Source organism: Anabrus simplex, chromosome 7 (assembly GCF_040414725.1).
Source record: "Anabrus simplex isolate iqAnaSimp1 chromosome 7, ASM4041472v1, whole genome shotgun sequence".
NCBI lineage: Eukaryota > Metazoa > Arthropoda > Insecta > Orthoptera > Tettigoniidae > Anabrus > Anabrus simplex.
This window is the reverse complement of record NC_090271.1, coordinates 174,336,959-174,357,488: the sequence shown is the minus strand read 5'-3', so window position 1 is coordinate 174,357,488 and position 20,530 is coordinate 174,336,959. Positions and strand designations below refer to the sequence as shown.

The 20,530-nt window shown below is 39.9% G+C and overlaps 1 protein-coding gene across 4 annotated transcripts in view; it reads left to right on the top strand.

The window, feature by feature from the left end:
• Positions 1-20,530, top strand: part of LOC136877431 (putative ATP-dependent RNA helicase TDRD12) — an 821,384-nt gene that overhangs the window by 285,358 nt on the left and 515,496 nt on the right. For all 4 annotated transcript variants that reach the window (XM_067151463.2, XM_067151464.2, XM_067151462.2 and 1 more), the window contains one exon: positions 17,577-17,747. In XM_067151463.2, the coding sequence (XP_067007564.2) occupies positions 17,577-17,747 (171 nt within the window). The remainder of the gene's footprint in view (positions 1-17,576; positions 17,748-20,530) is intronic.

Genomic DNA, 20,530 nt, shown 5'->3' with positions numbered 1-20,530 from the left:
GGTACGAATACAGCTTTAGCTTCAGACCATGATTTTGGCACGTACCGTAAAGCTAGAACTATCTCTGAAAAGGTCTATCAAGGCATTGACGAGTATCTCCCATCCTTCCTGTAGGGGTATCGGAAGTATCTCATCTGGCCCCGGAGCCATTATAGGATGAAATCTGTCGATTGCCCATTTTACATTGTTATGTTTTATTATTCTTTTGGCACTGTTCCAGTCTACTCTTCGAGCTCTGGTCTTTGTTCCAACCATTTCTTCTTCTGTCACCTCCTCAGCCTCAGGAAAGTGACATGCCATTAGTATCTCCAGTGTGTCCCTCCCCGCTTGAGTAAATGACCCATCTGGTTTCTCCAGTGTCCCCAGTTGATTTATATGGGTTGCTTTGAGAATTTTCTGGAGACTTGCTGTTTCAGTGTGTGATTCCACTTTCTGACAGAACAGTCTGCAAGTTTTTCTTTTCGCTTTCCGTATCTCATGGTTATACACAGTGAGTTTCCTACGATATACGTCCCACATAACATTTTTAGATGATATTCTGTACAACATCCTAACCTCTTTTTTCATTTTGGCGAGTTTGTTGTTCCACCTCCTTACTTTTTTGGTGTTTTTCTTTTCTTTGAGAGGACAGTTGTCATGGAATGAGTCTATAATGGCCTCTTCTGATAGTTCCACTGCCTCATCCAATTCTCTCTGTCCTCTCACTTTAGTTGGAATGTTTTGTACAGCATTCCCTAGAACTTCTCTGTATCTATCCCAGGTAGTTCTTTCTGGGTCTCTGTACATCTCAGTCCAACATAGTCTCGCATCTATTGCAATCTGGATGTGCTGGTCGTCTGCCAATGATGGTTCCTCCAGCACCTTCCAGTCTTTAATAAAGTTTGCAATATGCGTTGTGTTTAGTGTAATGTCTGTTACCTCCCTACGATTTTTATTTATAAATGTAGGTTTCTTTCCTAGATTTAGTATTGTCAACTCAGTTCCAGTAATAAACTGTAGTAAAGACTCGCCTCTTGCATTGCAGTTCGTTCTGCCCCATGTTGTGTGGTGTGAATTTGCATCTGCTCCAAGAACTAGGTGTTCGACTTTCCTCTTTGCATTACAAATTAGGTTCTCAACTTCTTCTGGTGGGGGCAGATTAGTTGAGTCATATGGGAGGTATGCAGAGCCTATGGTTATTTCTCTGGGTCGCTCCCAGTTTCGAAGTTTAATCTTGGCCATGGTCAAGTCCTGTGACCATTGTTCCTGCAACATAAGACATTTTAGTTTACTGTTCACAAGAAGACATGTTCTGGGTATTTCCGATGTTGTATCGTACATCAGCCTACCTCCAGATTCCGCCAGTTCTGCTACTCTGCCCTTGACTACCCAAGGCTCTTGAATAAGGGCCACATCAATAGCCTCGGACTTGAACTTCCTTGGGAAATTTGCCACAGCTGCTTTGTAATGCTGAAGATTAGCCTGAAGTAACTTCAGCACCATCTTTATCAACATTGGGTTTCGTTTTTCCCCTGATGACCTGAAACTTGATCTGCCCAAGTCCAAGCTTAGCCTTAAGGCTACTTTTTTTGAGCTCCTCAAAGTCTCTTTCACCAAGGGCTAAAACGACTGTCTTTCCTGTCTTGTCGATTTAAGTGGCATTCAGCACTCTCCACTCTTGCGTTAGAAGTTTGGCATCGTGCTGATTGATTCTGACAAGAACATCCTCCACTTTCATCTTATCCAAAGGAGGTGGGAACTTGGTGATGACCTTGATCGTGTTCAGTACCTTTTTTGCGTCCGCCACCTCTAGGGTCTCCCCTTTCCATGGGTTAGAATTTGATACTGTCTGTTCTGTTCTAGCCACCTTTTCGTTTGTGGATTGGCACAGATCAGTACCATAGCTCCACTTTTCAGCCTTGGTGACTCAAGGAAGCCTGGCAGATGTCTGTCTGACAGTGGCTTCATTTGTGCTATCAGAGCAGATGACAATTCAGTCACGTCTTCCTCTTTGAGTTTTCCATCTGGAAAGTCTTAGATATTATTGCGATCTTAACTGAGGATAGTCTTTCCGAAAAGGATATGACTTTTTCTTCCTTCTGTTTCTTGGAGGGTGGTTTTGTAGCCGAACTTGATGGCATGCTTTCCTCCGACCTTGGCCTTTTGGGTGTAGTCATTGGCGTAGCGTCTCGCCGGCCCTTGTTCCTTGGCTTCTTCTCCACCCAAGTCTCAGCCACTGTCGTGGCTTTTTTCCTCGCCTTCTTCTTTTTCCTTGTAGTAGGCACTTGTGCAAGGTGGTCTATCTATATGCATCCTATTTAGCTTCGATGCCGATATCTTCAGGTCTTTCTCAGTGAAATCTCCTGTTTCCTTTTGTCCAAAAGTCTGCTTTCCTGTTGCTTCTTCTGTTTCTACTTCAGATTTGGATTGAGCCTGCCCTACTGGGACTTCTGTCTCCATATTCTCCTCTTGTGTCTGCTGCTGGACCTGCTCTTCTGGAGCTTCCATACCTTCCCTCGGTATTTGTTTAGGTGGTTCATTTGGAATGTCCATGGTTCCATATGACGTAGGGTTTTTGCCCCTTCTAGGGTCCTGAGCGGCGTTCTCACCATCCGTGATGAGGCATTCCACCAAACATTGTCCTCCCGCAACTCAGGCTCTCTGTAGTAGGCTCCACGCCCCTTAGCCATTCATCCAATAGTCCGTGTTGCCCCGAACCCGACCAGGTTTGTTCCACCTTCAGTAGACCTACTCACATGTCTCCCACTTGGCATTACCATGACTGAGTTCACAGCCATGGGTTCCCCCTTAGGTGGGTTTGCTACGTTCCCAACCCGACGGCTCGTTCAGGCTACGTAGGGCAAAGTGATGCGTTGGTTCCAGCACACCGCAGTGAGCTTTCACTTCAATCACCAAAACCCACTTCACCTGAACCACCGTATCACCCACGCGGAATTAACATGGATGCCTCTGTAGCATGTGTGGGCGAGGTTTTCACTTGCAAGCCTTGGCTTGGGCTTGTAACAATCACACTGCTTCAAGACGTTTTCTGGTAATACCTGTTTTTGGTGTACGAGAGGGAATTTTATTTCCCTCAGACCCTCCGGACGAGTCCAGAGGGCCCTCCCATCCGCCACCTGGGACGTGCCTGATAGGGGAACAGGCAAGAAAACCCCTTCGGGAGCATGACTTATAGTCATGGGGTAGGCTAGATAATAATGTTATTGTCTTTCCATCCCACTAACAACTTTTATGGTTTTTGGAGACGCTGAGGTGCCGGAATTTAGTCCTGCAGGAGCTCTTACGTGCCAGTAAATATACAGACACGAGGCTGAGCACCTTCCAATACCATCACACTGAGCCAGGATCGAACCTGCCAAGTTGGGTTCAGAAGGCCAGCACCTCAACCGCCTGAGCCACACAGACAGGCGGGGAGGCTAGAGAGCTGAGTTTAATTAATTGTTGAACGTCAACTGGTTATAAAAATACTGATTGATTAAACTAATACGGTAAATAGAATAACCCAATAGCCTACCTACATACAAGCTAGGTACTTTGGAATTATATATATATATATTTTTTTTGCTAGTTGTTTTACGTCGCACCGACACAGATAGGTTTTACGGCGACGATGGGTCAGGAAAGGGCTAGGAGTGGGAAGGAAGCGGCCATGGCCTTAATTAAGGTACAGCCCCAGCATTTGCCTGGGGTGAAAATGGGAAAGCACGGAAAACCATTTTCAGGGCTGCCGACAGTGGGGTTTGAACCTACTATCTCCCGAATACTGGCCACACTTAAGTGACTGCAGCTATCGAGCTCGGTGAATTATATTTTGACTATCTTTTTAACACTGCAAATAACTTCATCTATAATTAAAACTCCCTGTAAGAAGAGGACAGTGAATGTAAGTGGGTATTATTTTCAAATGAGCTAAGCTCGAGAGTCCATTATTGCGTATGATTCCTTCATTGTACCATGGCTCTGTATGTATTCCTTCAGAGAAAGTTTGGGTACGATTCTTTCCGTGTGCCATGACTTATTGTATGTCTCGTCGCAGCGGAAGCGTGTCTCCTCGCCAATGTCCATTGTCCCGCTAGTGGGCCGTGAGTGCACCACTCAGCACTGTCCACTGCGAGTCAGCTGAATCGTGTGCCGTGAGCTCACTGTTCCTGTGAAGCAATTCACTCGGACACTTGAATGAATCAATACACTGCTTCGAATCATGCACTCAGTAATCAACACTAGTGCCATGGTGGAGTTATACATGTATTTCTGAAATATAGGTCTTCATAAATTCGATAACTGAAGCCATCTTCTCTGCTGAATGTGCAGGCAATCAAGTTCGTGATCCATATCAATTTCTAAGGTATTTGATAAATTAAAATGAAATATTTATTCCACCTTATCGATACTATATATCTATTGCCTGAAGCAATTTCTTCAGTTAGTAGTACAGGTTTCGTTTATATATAAACATCATCAGCTACAAGTGTCTTGCAGTGAAAACTGTAAAAGTTTACTAAAGTATAGCTTTTTTTAATTTGTCTAAAAACATGCATAAAAACTTTCCCCTTGATATGTGTATCGTATTGTGCAGCACTCTTAATGAAATTCATCAGTTGTTGAACCAGACTCTGTATGCTGCTGATGCAGTCATCGTACACTGTTAGCACCATTTCTACAGTTTGTGTATCCAGTCTCTTTTTGACCACGGTTTACCTAACCTCTCTGTGAGGTGTATGCCTTTCTTAAATATATCTATGGATTATGCTGAATATTTGGTCCACCATAGATCTTCCACTTCTAAAGTTATACTGTTCCTCTTGCAACTCTCCTCTTATTCTCCTCTCTAATATCCTTTCTAGTATTTTTGCCACTTGCGATAAGAATGTCCTCCTTCTGAGAAACTGGTATTATTATTATTATTATTATTATTATTATTATTATTATTATTATTATTTCTTCGTTATGCCCAACTAAGGAGCACGATTGAACTTATTTAGGTGATGTCGTTGCTTGTTTCTTCTTCCAAAATCTCTTCATCTTCTCACTTCGGCTTTTCTTGCGATCTTCTGATCAAGTTTTGTTGGTGGTAGGGCTTGGATGATGTTTAAAGTGGTGATTGTCGACTAATTTTCTGAACTTAGATCTGTCTAACACATTGTCATCTGTGATGCCTATTTCCTGATTATGTTTGCCAACTTCAAGCAGCCACTTGTTTCTTACTTTCATTGATAGGGCTAGGTTCAGAATTCTTTTGGCCAGTCTCTGATTACTCATTCTGAGAATATGTCCACAAAATTTCAAAACATCTTTTCCTAAATGTGTCTGAGATTTTCTCTGAGTGTTGGTACAGGTCATGAGATTTCCTTATCATCCAAATTCCCCCAGTACAGACTGGTCCAAAAATTTTCCTTAAGATTTTACTTTCTTGCTTTTCTACATCTTTAATCAATGATCTGCTCCCAATGATCAGTGTTTCAGATGCATATAGTGCTTCAGGCTTGATTAGTGTGTTATAATGTCTTAATTTTGCAGTTCGGGATATAGATTTTTGATTATATCTGCCCCAGGTGAGTCTGTATCCTCTTTGTAGTTCAGAGACCCTTCCTTTGCTTCACTATTGAGTTCTGAGGGTTGAATGACTTCTACCAAGTATTTGAATTTAGACACTTGGGATATTTTTCCATATTGGGTTTTCATTGGTTGTCCGTCTAGGTACCAGAGAGATCCTTCCTTGTAGTGAGTTTTCTGATATGAGATCTGGAGTCCTGTTCTGGATGCAATTTCGTGGAGTTTTCAATGGATGCAATCACTTCCAGTCTGTTATTGGATAACACTGCTAAGTCATCAGCGAAGGCCAAACACTGTAAAGTAATTTTGTTTTCACCTACTCTGCCAAGGGTTATTCCTGTAACTTCCTTTTCCCAAGTCCTAAACACTTTTTCCAAAACAAGATTAAACAATAAAGGGGACAACCCATCTCCTAGTTGGACTCCTGTTTTAACATCAATTGGTTCAGACAATTCCCCTAAGAATTTAACCTTGGAAGTGGTGCCTGTTAGTATTTGCATGATTAATTGTGCTCTTTTACTGCCTTCTTTGAATTCTTCCAGTACACGGAAAAGTGTCAGTCTATCTATAGAATCATACAGTATGTCTTTTTGAAGTCCACAAATGTAATCATCCTTTGCCTGCTGTTATGAATTTGTAAGACGATCTTGAGGTCAAGAATCTGTTCTGCGCACAACCTGCCTTTCCTGAATCCTGCCTGATCTTCTCCAATCAAATGATCTGTTTGCATTTCATGTCTCTTGAGTAGGAGTTTTGAAAGAATTTTGTAGGTGACTGCTAGAAGGGAAATACTTCTGTAGTTATATATGTCAATTTTATCCCCTTTCTTATGTAATGGGTGCGTTATTGCACACTTCCAGTCTTCAGGAATTGTTTCACTGGTCCAGATATCTGTAAGAATTTTATGGATTTTCTGAGTGAGATTTCTGCCATCTAGTTTCCACATTTTGGCAGTTATACCATCTTTCCCTAGGGCTTCGTTGGTTTTTAACTCATGTATTATTTGTTCAACTTCTACTGTTGAAGGCTCTGAATCTGTATTTGGCTCTGATGTTTCAAAAGTGAGTTAGTCAGTAGGATGTAAGTCCCATCCGGTCGTTTAAAACATAGGGTGGATGCTCTATAACTCGTCAGTTCTTCTTTAAAGTTTCTGTGAAAGTTCCTAGTATTGTTTTTCTTGAACTCTTGCTCGATTTCTGCCAGTGTGATCTGACCAAAGTGTGACGTATTTGGAATCTTATAATCTTAGATGTCTCCTTCTGGATTTTAATGAAGGCATGCCACTTCTCTGTGGGTTTCTGTGAATTCCAGTCTTGCCTTGCTTTCATGCAAAGTTCTAATGCCTTATCACAGGTAATGTTCCACCACTGATGTTCACGTCTCCTTGGTGGCATGTTTGTGCACTTGGCTGCCTTTACAAGTTTATCTTTAAGTTTTGACCAACTAATAGCATTTTGCTCGGAGATATTGGCCAGGATAGAGCTTTTGTTTTGCTTCAGAATCTGGGTCGATTTGTGAGTTTCGCCGTGATCTACATTTGGGTCTGTTAGGTTGAAACTTCACTTTGATTAGAGATACAGTAAGTGGTGATCAGAGTTAATGATACCCTGCTAGACTTTTACATTCATGATCTCCTTCTGGTTTCTCTCTGTAATAGCGACATGGACTATTTGAAATTCACCTAAATGGAGGTTCGGGGACCTGTAGGTTGTTTTCTTCTGCGGGCGTGCTAAAAAATGAGTTGACATTAGTTTCAGATCGAAGGTCTCACAGATGTTGATTAATCTTTCCTCATTTTTATTGGTTCTTTTATGGGTAGGGCAGAGTTCTACAGTGGCTTTGTACTTCTTTTCTTTGCCTATTTGTGCATTGAAATCCCCCATCAAAATTTTGACATGATGTTTAGGAATTTGGGCTACTGTTTCTTCTAGATGTTCGAAGAATTCTTCCACCTTTTCTGGGTTTTGTGGTTGTAATTATTTGTAGGTGCATTAGCATTGATTAGTGAATAGGCTTTGTTTTCTGATTTCATTGCTAGCACTGAAATTTCTTCAGAGGGAGATGTGAAAGTCATAACTGCATTTATGATATTCTTTCTTCCTGCAAACCCAGTGCTAAATTGCTGTGGTGTGTTAAGGACTGGAATTGCTGGTTTATGTTCGTATATTCTATAGTTGCCCGATTCAAAGTGATTTTCATCCATATGCCTGGTTTCTTGAAGAGCTAAAATTTGTATATTTAGTCTGTCCAACATCTCTGTTAATTGCCTCAATTTGCCAGTTTTCAGAAGTGTATTGATGTTGATGGTACCAAAAAAATGCTTGCGTTTGGGACAAAAAGATTTGGGAAGCTCCGATACAATCCCGCATTATGTTCTTGGTCCCCCAGAATCTGATGCTGTAGAAAACCTAGTGCAATCACTAGGGCCTGGGGTAGTTTCTTTGTCAGCTAAAATTTCCATCATGCTAAGAGGTTGAAAGTAATGGGGAGACCGCTAATTGTCGATCTCGATGTTACAATTAAGGTAATGAGCCTTAGAGGTTGCCTTAGGATAGTTTCTGGCTGTTCTACAGCTTCTGCTTGTCAGCCGCCTCTAGTATGTGTTTGGTCCACGAGAGCTATTTTATTTCGCTCAAGTCCGCCGGCAAGCCTGCTATGTGACTTCATTGCCTGACACAAGTGCAGTCTTGTCTTGCAGGGTATGCCCTAACCTATTCTGAGGCAAGTTTTTAAGCCTATACTCGCTCATATTTCGGCTATTGTTATGGTGGGTTTTCTTCTTTCCCCTTCCATTTAACTTCGCTCAACCCCATCATTCCTATACCTCTTTCTGCATAAAATCCACTGCTTCTTCTGCCTTTCCTGTTAAGTTCATAAGGTTGATTATGCCCACCTTCATGATGTTGGCTACTGGTCACCCATTTTACACAGTTCCCTCAGCACCCAGTGCCTGCCTGGGAGGAGACAAAATTTACAGAAACATAGTGACAACTATCCAGCGTACAAACAAACCAAACACGATGGAGAATGACTGGGGGAACTGTGTGGAACTTTCAGCTTGATCCTGTAGTTCACCACTGCCTTCAGACATTTAATATACGAAACAGAAGATCTGGATCTGTCGAAACACTAACCTGGGAAATATAAAATATTAAAGTAGTGATAGGAATATCAGAGTCTGAACAATGCAGATCTGAGTAACTGGGACCACCTGAAAAAGGCCTTAGTTGAGATTGCCGTTAACTCGTCCCCCTCACGAAGAAAAGGGAAGCATGTATGGTGGACTGAACATTGTGAATACACAATAGCACTAAGACAGACAGTGTGTGGCTGAGAAGACCAGAGAAAACTGAGAAAAATTCTTGGAACAGAGGAAGCTTATGGCCAAGATAATATAATGAATCAAACAAAGCCGACACCTCGAAGGGCTATAGCGATTTCGGATGAATTGAGAAAATTGCGATCGGAACAAATGAAAAAGTACTGGGCAGATCATAAGTAGACCTCGGATTTTAGGCAAAAAACTATTTTTTTTCCTTACGAGATAACTTGAAATGAAGTTGTATTTACATGTTTCATGTATTTATAAGGTTAGAAACGGTGGTCCTGTAGTGCCTAAAAATGCCTAAATTGGTGTTAGAACCTATTTTTGCCTATATTCTTATAATTGCTATATTTTATCCTTAAATTGATTAAAAACGCTTTCAATGTAGTCGGAGAAACTTAAATATTTGCCGACTTCTTTTCAGTATCTTGAATAGTATTTTCTTCAAATTCTTTTCAGACGAAATGTGAAGCTGTAAACCAATTACCACTCCCCGGAAGTCCTTTAGATCCTCTCGCTGTGAATACTCCCTTTGTCCCTTAGTCTGTGTGTCACAAGGTGGGGGACAGTATCCATTGACCTGCTGGAAACGAAACTCTTCATTCCATTCTGTGAGAAACTTTCAGTGCGTCCGTTTGCTCAGTGTGTTATGCCGAAAGTGGCAGCTTCCAAGACATCCTTAATTAAACAGTGGTTGCAGGAGTTGCCCCATTTCACGTCGGATGGAAAAATTATATTCTGCGACGTTTGCAGTAAAGAGGTAAGTGAAATTTGTTTTATATGTCACTCTGAAGTACGTACTTTGGTGTGAGAGTCATAATTAATACGTAGGCGTTCTATCTCTCTGTTGTATTAAGTTTTATACATTTTATACATCAATTCAGCATACATACACTAAACAAAGTATGACAGTAAATATGAATTGGGGATTGTAGCGCACCCCGATCCCTCGATTTTTTATTTATAGAAACGTTAAAAACTGGCCATGTTTGTGTGGTACTGTAAGGTCTATTCATTTTGGAGAAAGACAAATTTTCAAGCATGTTTTAGAAGAGGAATAATAGTACAAACGTATTGAAAAATGAAAATATGCTGCCGTAGGGAACCTAAAAATACGACGTGGAAATTGTAAGAAAATTAGATATGCACTTTTATCAATTGTAGGAAGTGTATGATAGATCATACACATTGTAATTATATATATATATATATATATATATATATATATAGCAATGATAAGCATACAGTAAATGTAGGGAGGAAAAAACACGGAATTCAACCATGTGCGAGCATCAGTACCGGTAGTAACAAAAATGTTGGCCAACCTAATCTAACCGAACATAACAAAACAGGTAAAGAAATTAATTAAATTCACCTATACTGCGTTTAGTTCCTTGATTGAATGGTCAGCATAGTTGCCTTCGGTTCAGAGGGCCCCAGGATCGATTCCCGGCCGGATCGGAGATTTAAACCTTAAATGGTTATTTCCCCTGGCTCAGGGACTGTGTATTTGTACTGTCCGAGAGAATTCCTGAAACTCACACACAATACTATCGTCCACTACAAAAGCACGCAGTTTCCTGTACACGGCAGATGCCGCCCACTCTCGATGGAGGGTCTGTCTTACAAAGACTGGACCAGGATAGGAATAGTCACATGAAATTATTACCTCTACTGCGTCACATAAAGGTCCAGGGTGCATGCCTACTGGAGAAATCGGGAAGCGCTACAAGGCCTTATGAATTTAATTAGTCTTCTGTGCATATTTTCATCTGGCCTATATACTTGCACGGTTTACACAATATTTGTGACTATTTATAGTTTCGTTTTTCTAGGTGTCCAGTGAAAGGCAATTGCATCTTAGTCAACATGTCCAGGGGATTAAACATCAGAAAAATCTGCAAAGAAAATCAAATCCTAAACAAAGATTATTAACAACGGAATCACTAAATAAGGGAAGCAAAGATGAATTCCATGCGGACTTATGCAGAGCTGTTTTGTCGGCAAATATTCCCTTCAACTCACTTGAAAATCCTTCTGTCAAAAGTTTTTTTACAGAAATATTGTCATCGGAACATTCCATCCCAATCAACTGTAAAAAAAAAACTACCTGGACACTCTTTATGAAGACACAGTCAGGCGGATAAGAGAAGATGTAGGAGACTCATACATCTGGGTCTTTGTCCATGAGACTACTGACAATCTAGGTCGTTACATTGCCCACTTGATAGTCGGAAATTAGATCATGACAAGCCATGTTCGCCATATTTGATCTGGAGCAGACAGTTAACTAAAACCAATCGGGAGACAGTTGCTCAGTTTGTAAACAAAGGTCTCAAGGAGCTTTTCCCCAATAACATGGACGAAAATAAGGTGCTTCTTATATTTACTGATGCAGTCGCCTACATGATTGCTGCTGTTAAGTTGCTGAAAGTATTTTACCCTGCTTTGATTCATGTCACTTGTCTTGCTCATGCTATGAATCGCGTGGCTGAGCAGATACGTGCCGAATTTCCTCAAGTCAACAAGATGACCTTCTCCACTAAGAAATTTTTTGTAAAGGCTCCCACATAAATCCAGTTGTTCTGCAATGAATTACCTGATCTTCCACTGCCACAGGCCATTGTGTACTACAGCAAACATTTTGATGCAATCAGAAGTTTTGTTCTTGCTCTAAATGAAGATGCCATGTGCATCACTTTGGCAAAAAATGTTCTAAAGGATGTATCCATTTTTCAAGAAATTGCCTACATCAGGTCCCATTATACTTTTCTGGTCCTTATTATTTCTGCACTTGAGTCTTCCGAGAAACCTGTTTATGAACAATTGTATTTGTTAGAAGAGGTGAAAGAAAAAATAGCTTAGCTCCAGGCCCCGCTGGGGATAGAATTCGGGACATGCTTAATAAAGTACTACAGAAGAACACAGGACTGTCAACGCTTCATGCTGTGGCTGATGTTTTGATTGGCAAAACTAACGTTGAATGTGACCTCCCCACATCTTGTACCAAAATTCAAATACAGCCCTGTAACCTCTGTTGACGTTGAGCATACTTTCTCAGCCTACAAGCTAGTGTTGTCAGACAAGCGGTGTAGTTTCACAACAGAAAATCTAGAAAATGTGCTAGTGGTTTACTGTGCATCAAATTATGGACAGTAACGTGCTTGTAATTCAATGTTTTAATTGTTTCGAGACAAAAACTCAAAAATGTGGTGAACCATTGTGTATGTGAAATATTGTATTAACATGTTATTGCCTTATTATTGCTTGTGTGCATTTAGAGTTGTTATCAATTTAGAAAAATAAAAATGGTTTTTAATTGATGAGTGCTTATTAAAATACATAAAATTGAAGCTGCTTAAAACATATTTTTAGAACCTATTTTTACATATTTGAGAGCCTATTTTAAATTTTAAAATACAAATTTTAGCGTCTCTAAATCCGAGGTCTGATCATAAGAACCAAACAGTTCAGCCTTCAAAGAGGAACTCGATGTGGAGTGACTGAAGTGGTTGAATTTGGCAAATAAAGTTAATAATAAAAATAATAATAATAATAAAAGTCAAAATGATAGACTTACAAAGGAAATTTAGCTTTGGAATGTTACTACAGAATTTGTATGCCATCCAGTTCAATCAGTCCAGGAACAGAAATGCATTACATTGACATTACCTTCGTTAAAGCAAACATAAATAACTTCATTGAAAGAAACACCTTTGCAGACATGAGACTGACATAACCTCCATGTATTAGATATACTGATCATGACATTCAAACACTCCTCTCCAGCTTGTTATTTTTAAAGCTTTGAATCAGTAGTTTGGAAAACAAATGCCGGACCTTACCTCCTGTATGTTTTTTCAAGAGTGTGTAAAATTCCATCTTTAAAATTTCTTTGTAAACCAACTGCTATTGCTTGGTATTGATTACAATAGGCCTATCAACCTTCTAAGAAGTTGACATCATTCTAAAATAAATGTTTGTTATAGTCTCAGCAGACATCAGTTCAGGCTGTAACGCATGTCAAGATTGATTGCCTGACCTGTTCAAAAATTCCAGTCATATGATTGATAATCCCCCAAGCATTTGTAATGTGCTGAAGAGTTTCCTTCTGTTCTTTGTACAGGGCTCTAGTTTAACATTGATTTTGGGTGTCCCATTGTTAGAAATATGCTGAGTTTAGGGTGGATGAAGGCAGGGACAATGAAGATGGTTCTCGTCGACTTGTCTATTTATCGCAAGGGTGGTGATGGTGGTGGTGATTTTTTTGTTTTTTTTGTTTTAAGAGGAAGTTCAAGTGGCCTACTATCCTTTCATAACACTAACCAGAGGGAAAAGAGGAAGAAGTCTGACCCTTCAAAAAATGATGGCCCTGGCAAAAGAAAAAAGGAGGGTCACATGAGACACAAAAACAAGACACTCTAGGCCTTAAAACATAATACCACCGGGCGAGTTGGCCGTGCGCGTAGAGGCGCGCGGCTGTGAGCTTGCATCCGGGAGATAGTAGGTTCGAATCCCACTGTCGGCAGCCCTGAAGATGGTTTTCCGTGGTTTCCCATTTTCACACCAGGCAAATGCTGGGGCTGTACCTTAATTAAGGCCACGGCCGCTTCCTTCCAACTCCTAGGCCTTTCCCTTCCCATCGTCGCCATAAGACCTATCTGTGTCGGTGCGACGTAAAGCCCCCTAGCAAAAAAAAAAAAAAAAAAAAACAACAACATAATACCGTTGGTAGTTAGAAGAGGACAAGAGTTGACCGAGGAGGGTCAGATAAGATCAGTTAAAGTGAGGAGACTGGCACAAGTAAGTGGAAGAAATACCAGGCTCGGTTAGGGGCCCTGTAGTTGTCAACCCACGATGCGATTATGGTGGCGATTATTGCTTTCAGAAGAAGTACAACTAGGCAACCATCCATGTTCCCCAGCTACGAGCCCTTGGGGACTTCCTGTTAGTCACTTCTTACAATAGGCAGGGGATACTTTGATTTATTTCAACTGCTACCACTCACAGGGGGTCCATCACCAAAGGTTTTGTTAAAGATCCTACACACAAAACAGTTGAAATGACAAGAAGCCCCATTGTACATTATCCAAATATGTTACCTTACCACATGCTGCATGTCTTCCAGTAATACAGGTTGGTTTTCACAGAGAAAATTACTGTAACGAATTTTTCTGTGAAGCAGCATGAGTGAACACCTATAAAAAAATCACAATCCCAAATATATAAGCCAAATTGATGCCGATGTCTTGATTGCACTAACGTGTTAGTTTATTGCTGCCCATAGAAAGTTAGATGGAAATTTTGCATTCCGTCCTGATTAATTGGTACTTTGTCCGTGAGCAATACAAGCAAAAGAAAAACAGGACTCGCACATTGTTTGGTATTCGTCTCTTTGCAGTAAGTCTGCTGGTAGGAGAATCTATACTCATTGCAAATTATATGGGCAACATTCTTCATTATTCACCTCTCGCTCAACAGTCATATAACACATTTGAAATTTTGTTTCTATTCTTCTCAAGCTAGGAACTGATTCTCTTCAGAGCCTTCCAATTATGTTTCTTAACATCAGGTATTCAGATAGGTCATTCTCCATCTCCCTCCATCGAAGGTACAGTTGAACCTGCTTTATACATAACTCTGTTCTACGTAATTCGTATTTGTACATAATTTCCTTCAGGTCCCGGCAAAATATAATTTAAAAGTGTGTTAATTAAACCTTACTTATACGTAATCCGTTTATACGTAATTCGCTGATATACGTATTAAGTGTCAGTGAAATGTAACTGAGTTTTGCGTAATTGTAATGAGAATATGCTTTTTAAAAAGAAACTACTGTATTTACGAAGTTTCCTCTTTGTCGGCGTAGGTGGAAGTAGAGCGATCGGGTTTCGGTGCTGAAACAGAACACAAAAGAGTTTCACCGAGTGACATTGTTGACGCTTACTTACTAGCGGCTTAACAAAGGCGAGTCCCCTTCGCTCCTCCTCTACCTTTGTCGTTTTTGACACACCGCCAAAGATTAAGATACATTATAAGCAATGTGGGCGGTTTGGGTGCGGAAACAAAAGAAAATACAGTAAATTTGTTTGAATATGAGAATTTCTTTCGTGGGAATAACGGAGAAGTAAAATGTCCACGATGCCGGTATCTGTTGTTTACTGTTGAACAGTAGTTTTGTCATTCAGTTGCTTTTGATTAGCCATGGAGAACAGAAAAAGGAAAAATTATACGAGAAGTGGACGCTAATCCACACAAAACAAAAACTGAAATCGCTTCAGACTTAGGGATTACTTACACCACGCTATGTACAATTGTCAGTAAAAGAAATGCTATTTTTGATGAGTTCTTAAAACTGGGTTCAAAATGAGCAAAACACAGCCATCAGCAAGAAGGATGGTACGTAGATTTGGAGAAAGCACTTTTCACATGGTTCCAGCAAAAGCGGGCTGCAGTTCTACCAATTAGTGGAGACATGCTGAAGGCAAAGGCGATAGATTTATCTAAAATGATGAGTATCACTGCTGATTTCAAGGCTTTCGTCAGGATGGCTGCGAGGATTTAAAGATCGTCATGGAATCACAGGGAGAACAATTTCCGGTGACTCATAATCTGCGGACGACGTCACAGTGCAACACTGGAAAGAAGAGGTTCTGTCGGGTATCATAAGCGATTTTCAGCCTCCAAACATCTACAACTGTGGAGACCGGCCTATTCTACAATCCCATTCCTCATGAAACATTAGATGAAAAAGGTGACTCATGCCATGGAGGGAAGAAAAGTAAAATTTGTGTAACAGTACTTCTTGCCACCAATGCAGATGGATCTGACAAACTTTCTCCACTTGTGATAGGAAAATCGAAGAATCCGAAGTGTTTTAAGGGTGCGAAAATGAAACCTACGGAATACGAATCCAATGGAACAATGGTTGAAAAAATTGAAAAAGAAACAGAAGAAGATCGTTCTTCTTCTGGATCGATGAGCAGCACAACCACCTCAAATCGTTCTGGAGAATGTCCGAGTGGAATTTTCCCTCCTAACTGTACCAGCGTTCTACAACCGCTTGATTTGGGCATCATTGCAAATTTCAAAGTGCATTGTAGAAAAATGCTGGTTCAGCATTTAATAACACTGAGTGATGCAGGAAATGAACCTCTCTACATTAATTTGCTACAAGCCATGGACTTTTTTTCGGCTGCCTGAAAGCGTCATCCTCCACAATCAGCAACTGTTTCCGCAAAGCTGGTGTCTTACTAGAAGAGGCTGTCTCTAATGAGGATTGTGGGGACGTTTTGTCTGGCAATGAGCTAACGCTACCAGAGGGTAGAGAATTCGATACTTTTGTGCATTTCGATGATAATCTAGCTGTATGTGGGGAACTACCGGATGAAGATATTACTGCTGATGCATGCCAACAACGCGGCGGTGATGGACCAGCAACAAGCGATAGTGACATTGGAGGTGGAGAAAATGACTTGAATCTTGACCCCTGAACTGTGTGAAGTGTTAAGTGCAGTCGAAGTGTGTAGGCGTTAACATCAGTGCGAAAAGTTGTTGTGAAAATGCTTTGAATTCATTACTAAGTTTGCTAAAGGAGGTTTATACTCTTAATGCCAGAAAAGTGAAACAAGCCAAACTATCTGATTTCTTTAAGGCTAGACCAAGTTCAAAATAATACTTTCTGTCTTAATGTATTTATTATTTGCAAGGATTTTCACATGTCGGTCGATTCTACTGGTTTTTCAGTAAATATGTGATGTATTGCGTAAGTCTGATTTCTAAGTAATTCTGAGTTACAAGTAGTTTCTTCTCTTCCCCTTGATATATGTATAAGTCAGGTTCAGCTGTATTTCCATTTCTTGTGGGTGCACAGTACTTTACAAACTCGGAAGACTTGGAATGCGATATTGTGAGAATGCTTCTCCGTAGACGCCTGGCCTCTGTGCATGGCCATCCACGAACAACATGCTTGTAAGTTCATTTATAATAATAATAATAATAATAATAATAATAATAATAATAATAATAATAATGTTATTTGTTTTACGTCACACTAACTACTTTTACGGTCTTCGGAGATGCCGAGGTGCCGGAATCTAGTCCCGCAGGAGTTCTTTTACGTGCCAGTAAATCTACCGACATGAGGCTGTCGTATTTGAGCACCTTCAAATACCACCGGACTGAGCCAGGATCGAACCTGCCAAGTTGGGGTTAGAAGGCCAGCGCCTTAACCGTCTGAGCCACTCAGCCCGGGAAGTTCATTTATGAAACAAGTTGCTAGTTAACTAGCAATTACATTTATCTCATTTCTTGCACACCGTAAATGTCCCAAGGTACAAAACAAGCGCGTCGGGGCGGGTCAGGCAATACCTCTGTGGACTGTGGTACTGGTGGCAGTTTCAAGTTAGTAACATCACTGGCTGATGTAATGCCCAGAGACTGGTTTAAACCAAGGCCGACGACTCATTGCTGCTACACAGTGCTACATTGTGACATGTGAATATACTCCTGATTTACAGCTCTCTTATGTACTTATGCATTGCAGTGACTTGAAATATATATATCTGAGCTGACTTTCAACTAAAAATTGAGCTGTATTTTTGTGACATATTTCTTACTGTTATTTCTGCAGTTATTGGGTTGTGTTCAGTGTTCAGCTTTTTAAATTGTTTATATATTATGGTAAATATCTTTTCAGGCCTTGTTCAGGTGTGGATTTAATGATCCAATGCGAATCCAGAAATATGTGTGGCCTTTAATTCTCAGAGGAGGAAATGTTGTCATGGTGAGTCCACCACGATCTGGGAAGACTTTGGCCTATATGGCTCCATTAGTGGGGTTTATGCTGCAGAAGGACAGTTACATTGATGTGAGTATATAAACAAATGTATAGTACAAAATCATTACTTATATCAACAACTTGATCATACCACATCTTAACCATTCATCGTTGGACAATTTTAATATAGTGTGTAGTATGTACAGTAGTATGAATCTGTATTAAAATAAACCATCTTTTAATTTTTTTAAAATTTCATAGTATGTCAAATTTCATATGTTTATGTTCTTCAAAATAATGTGGAAAGTGGAACTTTACAATTCTGTAGTTACTTTCCATATTCAACTTCTGCCAACACAAAAACATACTGTCAGAAACCGTGAACAATGTTTGCAAAACAATTACTTAGATAAGCGCGCGCGTGTTCCACAAATATTGGTGTTTAGTGTTTGTTTGTAGTAATCTGTGATTAGAGCTATTTATTTACAATTTTCACACTGAGTAGTTCTGTAGGCATTCGCTAGATTACAACCGGTAATTTAGGACTGCGTGAAAGAAGAAATATCGCTATCTTTTTAATATTATTATTAAATTATCAGTAGGTTTGTTGATAAAATACTTACAAAGACGGGATAATAATATGAGTCATAAATTTGGGAGCGGTTATAGTCTATTAGTGCAGGCGTTTGACAGGGTATTTCAAATAGCAGTTCAACGGTTCCACCTATCACGAAGGTAACAACTTCTTTAAATAATGCGATACTGTTGTAAATTTTGTTTATAGAAGCGATTTCAATAGAATGTACAGCATTTCACTGGCAAAATATTCAACAGTCCGTATTGTTATTTATTATTGTCGCTCTTCGTATTCAAATATTGGCATTGTTGGCTACAGTCGTGAACAAAGGGTGTAGTGTATCCAGAAAATATATATAAAAATCAGCTGATCCTTGTATTCCAATCATTTGTAGTTCTGAGTAGGCAGTTATAGTATCTATAATTTATATTTCACACCCTCGATCTTTCAGTATTTATGAGCGGTTACGTAATAATCAAGTTGCTACATCCCAATAATTGCAATTCAAGTCCCTGGCATAATTTAGACAGAAATACTTTTGAGAAATTATTGTAAACAACCTTATATTTTTCAGCATTTAAGGACACTTTTATTCTCCGTCCCGCGGAGTAGGGAAAATAATAGTATCCACCATCTGTAATAATCACATAACCACATTTCAGTTGAGAATTGTAGTGTAGATATGGTATATTAGATAGTATCTTGCCTGTTATATTTGTGTGCATTTTTGTGCAAACGGCAGGTTTAATTTCTATTACAACATAGTAGGATAAAGTAGTACTAATATTAATCTGTCTACATGTTTAACTTTGTTGGTGATCTTTGAGTACCAATAGTTCTTATACTATCTAATTTAGGCCTAATTGGAATTTTCATTTCTATTCGTGCTTAGTAATAACCTATTGTAATGAGGATCTGTCTGAACATAGTTTAAATATTATTGTAGTATAGTAACTTACTAGAAATTAGAGTGCCTCTTCTATTATTTTGAGTAGTTTTGCAAATTTTGAACTTTAATGGTAATTTTCTTATCTGTTTGTGCTTGTTGTCATTAGAATAGGTCTGAACGTAGTTTAAAATTATTGTAGCATATTATAATATCTTATTAGAAAATAGTGTGTTTATTCTATTACTGTGAAATATTTGTGTAGTATAGTACCGCATCTGTGGTATCTGTAGTAACTCTCTTACTAGAATTCTGTTGTAGTAATTAGGGCAGATATAACTGCAGTTAAGAATTGTGTAATTCTTGTATATTATTCTCTGTTTCCAGTATTTAACAGCAACTTTCATCCTGTTAAGGTGTTGTAGGAATAAGAAATTGTACAATTAAGTAGTATTGTAGTGTAGTAGTAGCCTATATTAATTAACTTATTGTCGTATGATCTTTGTGAACTATCCCAGACAATATTTCTTTCCTTTCATTTTTATTTTGCACAGTATAAGTTATCTTACTTTTTCTTTTCATTATTCGGTAAAGAATGGCTAAGGAGTGCAAGTGTAGGAACTGTGGGTGTGGCCAGGCATTAAGGAGTATGAGGGAGGAGTTGGAGAGCTTGAGAGAGATAATTAGGATGCTCTCAGAGGACATGAAGGAAAGTAGACCTCCCTCAAAAAATGTCCAGGATACGGTAGGTGTAATAGAGGGATGGGAACGAAAGGGGGGAATTGTAGAACACAAGTGGTCTAATGTTTTAAGGGGAAGGAGATTGCAGGCTAAGGGCTTCATTCAGGATCAGAATCCAGGACAGGTGTCTGTGAGAAATCGATACGAGTCACTGCAGGTAGAAAAACCAAGGGAAGATGAGGAACAGGGAACTGTTGAGAAGTGCGAAAGTAGGAGAAAGGTTAGAGGTAGGAAGGGGAAATGTGGAGTAGAGGATAGGAAAAGACAGGTAGAACAGGATGATGGGATGGAGATAGGGGAGGAGGAAGTAGCTTCTGCAGCTCTCAGGAAAGATAGGACTGACCAGGAGGAGAGGCGATCAAATGAGGTGGGTAGGGTTGAGGCTCTGGTTATGGAGGATTCTATCGTTAAACATGTTGGGAAAGTGTGTGGAGGAAAGGGTACCAGGGTAGAGTGTTATCCAGGAATTAGGTTAAGGCAGATGTTGAGGAAAGTAGAAGAGAAGGAGGAGGGAAAGGAGAAGGTGGTAGTGTTTCACGTTGGTACTAACAACGTAAGACCGGGCGAGTTGGCCGTGCACGTAGAGGCGCGCGGCTGTGAGCTTGCATCCGGGAGATAGTAGGTTCGAATCCCACTATCGGCAGCCCTGAAGATGGTTTTCCGTGGTTT